We start from the raw sequence: 12,008 nt of genomic DNA, 5'->3' as shown, positions 1-12,008 counted from the left end.
CCTTCTGCACTGGGGACATAACTCCTCATTATCCCTGCAGACAAGCCAAAAGGCATGGAACCAGTTTGTATATGGCCATTTTCAACTCTCATGTTTGGTCCACGTGGCCCCATATTTTGGGGGGGGGGTCAAATTTGAGCAGCTCCGTTCTGACTGGCTCTCAGGTTGAGAACTGGGGGGCGGGGGGGGGGGCGGGGACGATGACAACCTGCCCGGCCTTAACAAGGAGGCAGCATTTTAAAAACTTGCTATTTGCCACGAGTCTGGATAGAAATGGGATGAAATTGAGGAGCCGCTTAGCTAGGAGATGAAATTGACAAAGTTCAGTCAATTTCAGTTCTAGGGGCTCTTTGCAAAAAGAATAAAAAGGGAACTTCCCCTTCCCGTTTTCAAAGCAGCGATTAATCGATCCTGCACTGGACTTAACATTTAAAGAAAAAGGGGGTGGGAGAGGAGAGGAGATGAAAAAGAGGAGAGAGGGAATGGCTGGATAGATGACAGTTGCCAATCACAATGAAGTGGGCTGGCAGGGAATGGGAGAGGGAGGAAGAGGGTAGAACACCCCAAGACAGAATAAAGAGTGTGCACAGGGAAACAGCAGACTGCAAAGCCGATTTTTAAAAAAGTTGTAGTATAAGCACTCCCAGGAAAGCTGCGGAAAAAGAGTGATTACTCATGGCGGCAAATCTGGTGCTGACGGTCACACAAAAAATCGCTGCAGTATGGGAACTGAACTGGCAAAATAGACTTGTGCAGACCTGGCTTTAGAGACAAGCCTGCTTTGCTAGAGAAACATCCTGTTTCAATCACAAGCATTAAGGTGGTAGGTGAACCGATTTGATTTTTGCACTCCTCCCACCAGCACGTACATTTGCTAGAACACATGGAGCTGCCTTGTACCAAGTCAAATCATTGGTCTCTCAAGCTCAGCATTGTCTATCTGACTGGCAATGGAAAGTTAAAATGGCCCTGGAGCAACCTGAGCACCCTCTGTGGCACTGCAGGCCAATGTTGCAGGGGCTCTAAGCTCAGCAGTACCATGGACATTAATTAACCCAGTGCTTCCTTGGTGCAAACAGGTGGCAGTTGGCAAGCTGACACTGATTGCCTTTATCACAGAAGGGTGGCCTATGAGGTCCTGGCAGAGTTGTTGGGGCTTGGTTCTGCTTGCAGTAATCCAGTGGGAAATTTCTCTGTAAGTGAAATAGTCACTCCACTTCTACCATTGGCTCTCCAGAGTCTCAGGCCTTTCATAACACCTGCTGCCTGGTCCTGTAACTGGAGGTGCAAAGTGTTGGACATGGAACCTTTGGCATGCAAAGCACGTGCTCTACTACTCAGCCATAGTCACTCGCTGACTATTTCACAGAAAACAGCTATGTATTTTTGAATCACTCTTATGCTAGCAAAGGTGAATGCTCTTGAAGGTGACTTCCTTGTATGATACAGCTTCAGAAGGTTAGTGGCCTTTTAGCTGAGTCATAATCTGTAGTGCTTTTGTACAAAAGTATTCAGGGAATTCCCATCTGAGAAATGTTCCCATGTTTTGAGGAGGAAGGTTGTTGTAGTAAATGCCTGAACTTTTAAAAAAGTATTAGTCTGTAGTCACAAAATAGTAGAGTCCAGTAGCACCTTTAAGACTAACCAACTTTATTGTAGTACAAGTTTTCGAGAACCACAGTTCTCTTCGTCAGATGCATCTGACGCAAAGTTGGTTAGTCTTAAAGGTGCCACAGGACTCTTTACTATTTTAAAAAAGTATGATACACATATATTATGCGATTTAATAATGTCTGTGATTAGGAAGTAAGGTTTTTAGATGTTGTACCTTGCTTTATACAATGATTTGGATCCATTTTAATTCCATTACCAATTGCTGAGTTCCCATTGATTACAAAAGGTGATAAAATACACCTTTACTAATACTGATGACATAAATCTTGTGGTTTTCCTTTGTCGATACATAATAAATTATGTGACTTCTAGGCAACTAATTTCTAGTCATTTAAATCGTCTCTTCCAATTAAGGTCTGGCTGTTGTCTTTCACTCATGCTGTACTCTTCAATCGCCTATCCCATTCTTGACCATGAGGCTATCTGCTTCCACAGTACACACATACACATGCAGTAACTTTTACTGCATATGTTTATTATTTACTTAATTTATGTACCCCACCTTTCTACCTAAAGAGCATCCAAAGTGGCTTACATTATCCTCCTCTCTTTTGTTTTAGATTAGGCTGAAAGTGTGTGACTGACCCAAGGCCACAAGTAAGATTACTGGTAGAATGGGCATTAGAACCTAGATCTCTCAGGTCCTAGTCTGATAGTCTAACTTGGGGTTCCCTTTGAGTCTTGTGGGCACCTCTGGAATTCTGTTAGTGGTTGTGCACAACCACAAAATGGCTACCACAGGAGGAGGAGTCACACACACACAGAAGAAGCCCAAGTGCAGGGGAGAAGAGGGTTAATTTTAAAAATACACTGGGAAAGAGGAGGGAGAGAGAATAAAACCATGGTGGCAACTATCACTGAGACAACAGTTTTTTTATCTGCACAGCCAACTGGATATCCAGTGGCCAATTAGAAGCCCTGCTGGCCCCACCCACTTTCTAAAATCATTTGGTGGGCACCTGGAAGATATTGATGGGTGCCATGTTTGGGACTCTGACCACTATACCACACTGTTTTGTTTTGGCTTTAAAAGAAGCAAATTTAAGAAAGGTTTTAACTGTGCCACTTAGGTTCCAGTTTTCTCTATTAGTGAATGGAGAAAACAGTGTATATGCAGATTTTAAGGCATCGAACTTTTACCTGCATTCTTACAGTTTGCACTATATTCAGTTTTCTTTATGACTAAAAGGAGGTGGTTTGTCGTATGTTCCTTTCCTGAGAAACAGTTCTGCGTGGGAGAAGAACCAGACAGGAAATCCCCCTGCCATGAACATAGTGTAGCTAAGTTTAGACCACCACAGTCCTATTCAAATCTAAATTAGATATAATAGTTCATTAGATGAGCAACAAGTGGGTAGAAGGAGGTTTTTTAAGCAGGCAGGATAGTTTTCAGCCACTCTGTGGTGACTGTGGTTCTGTTCCATTGGTGTTCAGCGGCTTTTGATTATTTCAGTAGAAGGATTAGTCTGACCCATGTTAGGTTGTCTAAGAGCCAAGCCACAAGTGACGCCTGACACAGGTTGGACACTTGTCAGCTTCCCTCAAGTTTTGATGGGAAATGTAGGCGTCCTGGTTTTACAGCTTGGCTCTCCATTACAGCTGCAAGACCAGGATGCCTACATTTCCCATCAAAACTTGAGAGAAGCTGACAAGTGTCCAACCTGTGTCAGGCGTCACTTGTGGCTTGGCTCTAAGCAGGACTCTTGTTCTGTGTATGGCAAAACATTCCCCCTTTTACTTTCAGGAGAAGGACAGCCATCCTTTAATATGTCCTCTGGCAGAATTCCTTCCCTATTTCAGAAGGTTCCCACCCCACATGATCACCACCTTCCACTGTATAGCCTGTATGAGATACTGGACACTATCAACTCCCATAATTATTGTCTTGGTCTTGTTAGAGGCAACTCTGGCTGTCTTCTGATTTGAGGCCTCCTCAGAGAGCAATACTGTAGCCATCTACATTCTCACCTTCCTCAGCTCTTCCCAGTGAGCCAGATTAAAATGTGGGTATGTGGGATTCTTATCAACACCTCAGGGTTATATAGGGTTGCCAGCCTCCAGGTAGTGGCTGGAGATCCCCCGGAATTACAACTGGTCTCCAGGCCACAGAGATCAGTTCACCTGGAGAAAATGGCTACTTTGAGGGGTGGACTCTGTGGAATTATGCCATGCCAAGGTCCTTTCCCTCCCCAAACCCCTTTCTCCAGGTTTCACCCCCTAGATCTCCAGGAATTTTCCAACTTGGAGCTGGCAACCCTAGGGTCATAGCTGGCAGCCAGAATTACGGTTTAGGACTATTAACACAGTTTATAATTTACAAACTCAGGTGTCTGTGAGAATCCCAGAGATAAAAGGAGAACAAAGGGGCCTTGGTTCTTTTATTTCCAAGTACCAAGATTAATACTAGACCTAGCCGTAGATAATATCAGGGTAGCCTTGTTGGTCAACAGTGGAAAAGCAAGATTTGGGTCTAGTAGCACCTTAAAGACCAACTAGATTTCCAGGGTATGAGCTTTTGAGAGTCAAAGTTCATACCTGGAAATCTAGTTCATCTTTAAGGTACTACTGGACCCAAATTTGCTGTAGAACTAGATTACAATCCTCCCAGGGTGACACTAGCCAATCCTAAAGAAGAAGGGGGGAAAGGGGAATAAGAGCTGATGCATACCCTAGCTTGGGGTCCCCCTCATTTCCTTTGGGACACCCAGCACTGGCTGTTGCAGCACTTGCCTTTCTATACTGAGGCAACAGGGTATGTGTCTATGTAGTTACGTGTACATGCATACCTAAGTAAGATCCAGGCTTTTATCTTTCTTTATGGCACAATAAATCTCCTTTTTCTCGTATGTATGAAGATATGTGTGTGTGTATGTGACATCTCTCCCTTCTCACAAAGCAGGTAAGACTCCCACTTGCCTCTCAAGAGTTAAGACTTGGGTAGCCCAGACCTTTGAACAGGGAGCTGGAAGGTTTAGGTTAGCCAGGCATTTGTTTTTGTCCTTAACAATCTCCCCATCCTGGACTTCACTTATAGACCCTTTGTGGGGTCCCTTTATATTCCAGGGTCACCCCCGACCCCAGCCTATGCCATACCTTGGTAGTGTATTCAGGCCTCTGGCTTCTAGCTCTTTAAACTTTTAACTGTAAAAATTGCGGCTACTTTAAGAAATCTTGAGGATATATTTAACCAAATTTTATTCTACAGACACACACAAAAAGAAAGGTTAGAGAAATAGACATTAGGGGATAAAACCCAATGGGGATCTAAAACAACTTACAACATTGCTGTCCCCTCATCCATTTTATCCTCACAGCAGCCCTGTGAGGTAGATTAGGTTGAGAGAATGTGACTGACCCCAGGTCACCCCCCCCCCCAAGTTTCCATGGCAGAGTGGGCATTCAAACTTGGGTATCCCGGATTCCAATTTGACTCTCTAACATCACGCCACAGCTCTCTCTGATGTCTCAGGTGCTTCTAGATTGCACTTGGCTCATGCAAGGATAGCCTCGCCCTGCTAAGGCTGAAAGGCCACCTGAGGTGGCCCTGGCTTTGCGCCCATTCTTGCTATGATTCAGCTCCCTTCCCTTTCTTATCCTGCATCATCTGCAGCCAATGCCACATCAGCTCTGCAGCTTCAATATAGTCTCTCCTTAACCACCAACTCCTTTAACAAATGGTGCTTCATGATGGAAATGTAAGGGTAGAGGAGCCAATAGCATGCCAGGTATGGAGAGACTGCTTCAATGGTCCATAAATAACAAGACTGCTACATTGCAAGACTTTTTTGCGGTGAGCAATATGGACCTGGTATGCGTGACCAAGACCTGGGTGAGGGAGGGCGAAACGGTTGCCCTGGGAGAACTGACCCCCCCCCCCTGGGTATTCGGTCCTTCATCAGTCCCGAATAGGAGGCCGGGGGGAGGGGTGGCAATCCTTGCTCGAGAGTCTTTCTCCTTCAAGCCGCTCCCCACCCCTGAGATCTCTGGCATTGAATGTGTAGGCCTGGTGTGGGGTGCTGAGGAGAGTTTGGCCATCTGTCTGGTGTACCGTCTGCCTAGCGCACCAGCAGATACCCTGTCGTGCCTGCTAGAGGTGGTAGCGGGGTGGGCCTTGGAGTTCTCCAGAGTGTTGGTCTTGGGGGATTTCAACGTCCACGCTGAAGACGCCTCCTCTGCGCAGGCTGCGGACTCTCCCAATTTGTATCGACCCACACACACAGAGCGGGCCACATGCTAGACTTGATCTTCGGGATGGGCCTTGATGTGGATCTAGAGGCAATAGAACCAGTGCCATGGTCAGACCACACGGTTTTGAGGGCTCGACTGGAGATGCCACCCCCCCCTTGCAAGGGCGGTGAGCTGATTTATGCTCGCCCGCAGAGACTTATGGATCCAATTGATTTCCAGAATGCTCTGCGGGATCCTATGCTCCACGGCAGTTCGTTAGATGAGCGGGTGGAGGACTGGCAATGCCAGTTCTCCGAAGCCATCGATGAAATTGCTCCCCGTCGCCCTCTTTGCCCCCGTGTAAGACAGGCTCCCTGGTATACAGAGGAGCTTCGAGAAAAGAAGCAGGAGCTAAGACGGCTTGAGCGAGTGTGGCGGCAATCTCGCAACGAAGAGGCAAGATCATCTTATAGGACGTTTATGAAAGCCTATGAGATGGCGGTGAAGGCTGTGAAGAAGGAGTTTTATACAGCCTCCATCGCATCAGCTAGCTCACGCCCAACAAAATTGTTCAATGTGGTTCGGTCACTAGTCTCCCTCTCAGGGGGAGACTGCCAAATTCAGAATTCAGACATCAGCTGTGAGGCTTTTGGGAGCTTTTTTGCTGAAAAAATTTTGTCTCTCCGCCGTGACCTGCCAGCCACAGTTGATACAGTGAAGGAACTTAGAGACCCTAGGCCGTCTTTAGGGTCAATATTTAATCAGTTCAGTCCACTATCTGGGGAAGAGATTGACAGGACCCTGCAATCTGTTAGGCCCACCACGTGCCCCCTGGACCCTTGCCCATCGTGGCTGGTAAAGGCCAATGCCGATGGTCTACGGTCCTCGCTGGAGGCCATTGTTAACACATCCTTGGGCACTGGGGTTTTCCCCGGGCCACTAAAGGAAGCCGTGGTGAGACCGCTCCTGAAAAGACCATCACTGGACCCCACTGACATGGTCAATTATCGCCCAGTCTCGAACCTCCCGTTTCTGGGAAAGGTGATTGAACAGGCAGCGGTGGGACAGGTACAGGGTTTTCTGAATGATGTCTCGGCCCTAGATCCCTTTCAGTCCGGGTTCCGGCCAGGACATGGGACGGAGACGCTGCTGGTCGCCCTCACGGACAACCTTCACAGACATCTGGACTGAGGTGGTTCAGCGCTGCTGATATTATTGGATTTGTCAGCAGCATTTGACACAGTTGATTACGATCTTCTGACTCACCGCCTCGCCGATGTGGGGATACGAGGGACTGCCTTACAGTGGCTTGTCTCTTTTCTCCACAGTCGGGGACAGGGTGCCGCTTGGGGAGAAATTGTCACCCCGTCACCCATTGGTGTGTGGGGTCCCACAGGGGGCAATACTCTCCCCTTTACTGTTTAACATCTATATACGCCCCCTTGCCCAGCTGGTGCGAAGTTTTGGGCTTGGGTGCCATCAATATGCAGATGACACCCAGCTGTATCTGATGATGGACGGCCAGCCCGGCTCAGCCCCAGATGTCCTGGAACATGCATTTGCAGCCGTGACTGATTGGTTGAAACAGAGTTGACTGAAACTGAACCCAACAAAGACAGAGGTCCTATACTTGAGTCATGGGGGACTGGATTCAGGACTCCGGCTCCCGACTCTCGATGGGGCACAGCTTGTGCCTGTTCCAAGGGTTAAGAGCCTGGGGGTGATCCTAGATGCCTCCCTGAAAATGGAGGCACTGGTCACAGCGGTTGTCAGGTCTTCTTTTTTCCACCTGCAGCAGACCAGACAACTTGTCCCTTACCTGTCTACCTGTGACTTAACTACAGTGATCCTGGCAACGGTCATCTCTAGGTTGGATTACTGTAACTCGCTCTACACGGGCCTACCCGTGTGCCTACCCGAAGATTAAAGCTGGTGCAAAATGCAGCGGCGCGCATCATTATGAAAGCACCAAATAGGGCACATATTACACCAGTATTGCGCGAGCTGCATTGGTTGCCAGTGGAGTATCGGATCAGGTTCAAGGTTTTGGTATTGACCTATAAGGCCCTGTGCGGACTGGGGCCAGCGTACCTGAGGGACCGTCTCTCCCTGTATATTCCCCAGAGGACTCTCCGATCAGGAGAAAAGAAATTGCTATCAGTCCCTGGCTCCAAGGAGGCCCGCCTGGCCTCGACTAGAGCCAGAGCTTTCTCAGTCCTGGCTCCTACCTGGTAGAACACTCTGTCTACCGAGACCAGGGCCCGGCAGGATCTACTATCTTTCCGCCGGGCCTGTAAGACAGAGTTGTTCTGCCAGGCTTATGGCTGAGGCTGGGCCTTCACTGGCTGGAGGATACAACATCTACTCCCCTCCCTATGAGAGCTGCCCACCACTGTTCTGAAGCTGCTGCCATGTTCAATTGCACTGCTGCACTTTCTGTAATCAACGATATTGCCGCCACCAAGAAAAGAGTGCTGCTATTTTTAATATCTTTATACAATGTTTTTAATGTTTTGTGTTTAATGTTTAATTAAATGTTTTAAATGTTTTAATGTTGTTATCCGCCCTGAGCCTGCTTGCGGGGAGGGCAGAATATAAATACGATAAAATAAATAAATAAATACCTACACTGATTCTCAAAATTTTCATCCTAGATTTTGCCAAACTGCTGTTAATTCAATCAGCTTTAGCAGTGGCCTACAGTAATGCTGTGATTTGGATAAGCCCATAGGGTTTTCAGGATCTTCTTGAGTATTAAGCTAGAGAGAACCGATACAGAAAGAAGTTCATGCATTAGAAACTTGTTTCTGGTTACAGTACCCTAATTCTCTGTTTGTTTGTTTGTTTTTCCTCTCTCTTCTTACAGCTGCTAGATGTTGTCCTCCACTTAGCACATCAGAATTTGCGATTACTCGTGCTGGGGCGTAAACACATGCTGAAAAGATCTCACCATTGGAACCCAAAAAATATAGCTATTATGAAGAAGAAAGCAGACTTCTTCTTTACTGAAAATGTGTATGTACTAATTAAAATGAACTGTAGCCATCTTTCTAGACCAGAAGTTTAAATATGATTGATTCTAAAAAATAGTTAGCCTTAGCATTGAACTGAACTCTTAAAGAAGCTAGCTGTAAGTCATGAAATGATTAACTGCATTATCTACACTGTACTTTTCACTCTCAGTTGTGTATGGATGTACAGAGGAAAAGTGAGAGACTGAATAATGAAGTGTTTGATCTTTTGGTTGAATGCTTGCAAAACTCTCAACTTCATTTCTGTACAGTGTTGCTCATCTAAAAGTTTGTGATATTGTTGCCACCAATTTGCTTAATGTTTAGGATTAGAGAGGCAGCTTTAATAAGCTCATCTTATCACTCCATCTGCTCCTTCATCATAACAGGTTGGCTGATATACTTCCTGGAAATGTTGTTGGGAACACAAAGCAGATGAGCATCAGATAAACAAGTACAACACAAGGCTACCATATAGCAGAGCTACATGAAATGGATGGATTCATTACATTACCCTGGGGAGTAGAAAGTAGTGCAAAAAGTCAAGAATAGATCAAGAATATTTTGTATGCTTACTTGCATTACAAGAGTCCAGATGTGTTCAGCACTTGCTTGTCTAACATTGTTTGGTGTAGTGGTTAAAAGTGGCAGGACCATAATTAGGAGAACCGGATTTGATTCCCCATTCTGCCGCTTGAAGCCAGCTGGATGACCTTGGATCAGTCACAGCTTCTAGGAACTCTCTCAGCTCCACCCCACCCCATAGGGTGATTATTGTGGGGATAATAATGACTTACTTTGTAAACCACTCTGAGTGGGCATTAAGTTGTCCTGAAGGGTGGTATATAAATCGAATGTTGTTGTTGCTGTTATTATTATTAAAACCATTTAAATCAGTGAGTTGGATCTAGATTAAATTTTCCATCAGCAAAAAGAAGCTTCCCTGCTTCTCTCTTTGCACTGCAACCTACTGATCTCCATGAAAATCTGCTCCTGGGAGATATGGTGGGACCCTGAGGAGCCACTTGAACAGAGTTTGCTGTGGGAAGGAAGATCTGTAGAAATTGTCAATTTAGTCTGGATCCAACCCCATGAGTCTGGGCGAGGGAATTTCACTGTGTGTTAAGTTGTAACCTTTACCTGGTGCTGATGTTCTCATGAACATGTTATTGTATCAGACTGTACTGGAAGGAGAAACTTTCTTTAAAGTTTTGTTCCCTAAAATGTACATCTAGTTGGGGTGAGTAGGAAAAAAAATCAAGAATAGTTTTGTAATTAACGAGGGCATCAACAAAGGAGCCCAAGCTCAAGGAAGTATAGCAAGGAGTGATAATAATACACCTTCCCTTTTCAATTAAATGATAGGTTTTATAAGTGAAGTCCTTAACATGGAATATTCAATCACTCAAGTTATTAAGCCACAAAAGTTCTCGTCACAAAATACATTCAAACTTTCATTACATGTAATTACATTTCATTTTTACATTTCTACAGGGTTGCCCTGCACGGAACATATACAGTCAAGATCACAATGGGTTAATGTGGGCAAACAAAATTTCATTTTATAGCCTTCCACTCAGCTCTGTGGTATATGATCTCTCTCTGTCTTTTCTGCTTTAAGGTCTGAAGATGATCCCTTCCTGCTCTATGCCACTCTTCACTCAGGCAGTCATTGTAGGTTTGTTACTAGGGATCTGTTACGTGATCACAAAGCTTGTCTTCCTGACAGTCTCACTCGACGCCTGTTCTTTAAATGGCAGCGTGGGCATCAGATGGTGCTATCTGAATATGCACCAGGAAAGAGGATAAAGTTTGAGGTATGAGTTTATTGCACTAGTCAGTTTAACAGTTATGTAGTGTTAGCAGTGATAAACTGGTCTGATATACTGTATAGTATACTATATTTTGAGTTCCCTAAATTGGGGAACTTGATGTTGTGGGGTGGGGGGGGGTAAACTTAAAGGGGAACAGGATATTTTTTTAACCTCGAAGGATAACGTTGATAACATGAAATAAGGTTTTATTTACAGACATCCCTCTCAAAGTAATCAGTTTGGTGTTTAAGCTCTTAGTAACTAATTCATTTATCAAATGAATTATTTTATTGTCAAGTAGGTCCAGACAAGCAATGTAAAATTTTACTAAATAAAACAAATAGTCCTTTAATACTTGAAAAGAAGAAAAATGTATTCTAGGAAATATGCATCATTTGTATTGTTACATGTATTAAAAACTATAATTTCTCTCTTTTTACTCACCAGCATGTACAGAATTACGATACAGTTGTGCAGACTACAGGTAGTACATGGCATATTCCCTATGATGACAGTCTCTTGGAAAGATCTTCTTACGAAGTGCCAACAAAATGGCTTTGTCTTCAACAGAAATAAAGGATCAATTTTTCTAAACTGACATTGTATGTGTAGCTCTATTATTTTAAATAAGTGAGACTCTGGGTATCCATTATAGAATTCACATTCCATCTCTCTAATACATTTTTATTCTACCTTTCCTCCAAGGAGCTCTGGGCGACGTACATGGTTCTCCCTTTCTCATTTTGTCCGTACAATTACCCTAGGAGGTAGTTTAAGCTGAGAGATAGATTGGCTCAAGGTCACCCAGCAAACTTGTGGGCAAAAGGGAGATTCAAATGCAGGTCTCTCAGCTTCTGGTTCAAAACTTTAACTGTTATATGAACACTGGCTCTTTCTAGCACAAAAGATTTGTGTTGCATCCTCTTATCTGTCAACAAGATGCACTGATGGTTACTAGAGGTGGGCAGGAACTCCCAATACGAACCAAAAAAATGCACAAACCGGGCTAGTTCGTGGTTCGGGAAAACACGGTTCGTGGGGCCACGTTTTCCACGAACCCCACAACTTTTTTGCCTGGTTCATAAGTTCGTGATTCCAGACAGGCTGGCGCCACTGAGGGGTATGTGAAACTGCCCACATCAGGTTCAGCCCATGGGCTGAAGCCAATGTGGGGTGAAACTGACAGCTCCCGTTCTCCTAACGCCCTGGGCAGAAGGAGAATGGGGGCTGTCAGTTTGACAGACCCCGCGCCGGGTTCAGCCCATGGGCTGAGGCCAGCGCAGGGTGAGTGAAGCTGACAGCTCCTGTTCTCCTGCTGCCCTGGGCAGTGGGATAACGGGCA

At 45.2% G+C, this 12,008-nt stretch overlaps 1 protein-coding gene across 4 annotated transcripts in view; it reads left to right on the top strand.

Annotated features, from left to right (window-relative positions):
- PRORP (protein only RNase P catalytic subunit) overlaps nucleotides 1-11,264 on the top strand; it is a 72,742-nt gene extending 61,478 nt beyond the window's left edge. For all 4 annotated transcript variants that reach the window (XM_054971575.1, XM_054971574.1, XM_054971572.1 and 1 more), the window contains exons 6-8: nucleotides 8,708-8,856; nucleotides 10,474-10,669; nucleotides 11,114-11,264. In XM_054971575.1, the coding sequence (XP_054827550.1) occupies nucleotides 8,708-8,856; nucleotides 10,474-10,669; nucleotides 11,114-11,242 (474 nt within the window). In that variant the 3' untranslated portion in view covers nucleotides 11,243-11,264. The remainder of the gene's footprint in view (nucleotides 1-8,707; nucleotides 8,857-10,473; nucleotides 10,670-11,113) is intronic.
- Nucleotides 11,265-12,008: the final 744 nt, after the last annotated feature.

This window comes from Eublepharis macularius, chromosome 2, assembly GCF_028583425.1.
Source record: "Eublepharis macularius isolate TG4126 chromosome 2, MPM_Emac_v1.0, whole genome shotgun sequence".
NCBI classification, from domain to species: Eukaryota; Metazoa; Chordata; class Lepidosauria; order Squamata; family Eublepharidae; genus Eublepharis; species Eublepharis macularius.
Note: the sequence above shows the minus strand (reverse complement) of the source record. Positions and strands in the feature narration are given on the sequence as shown.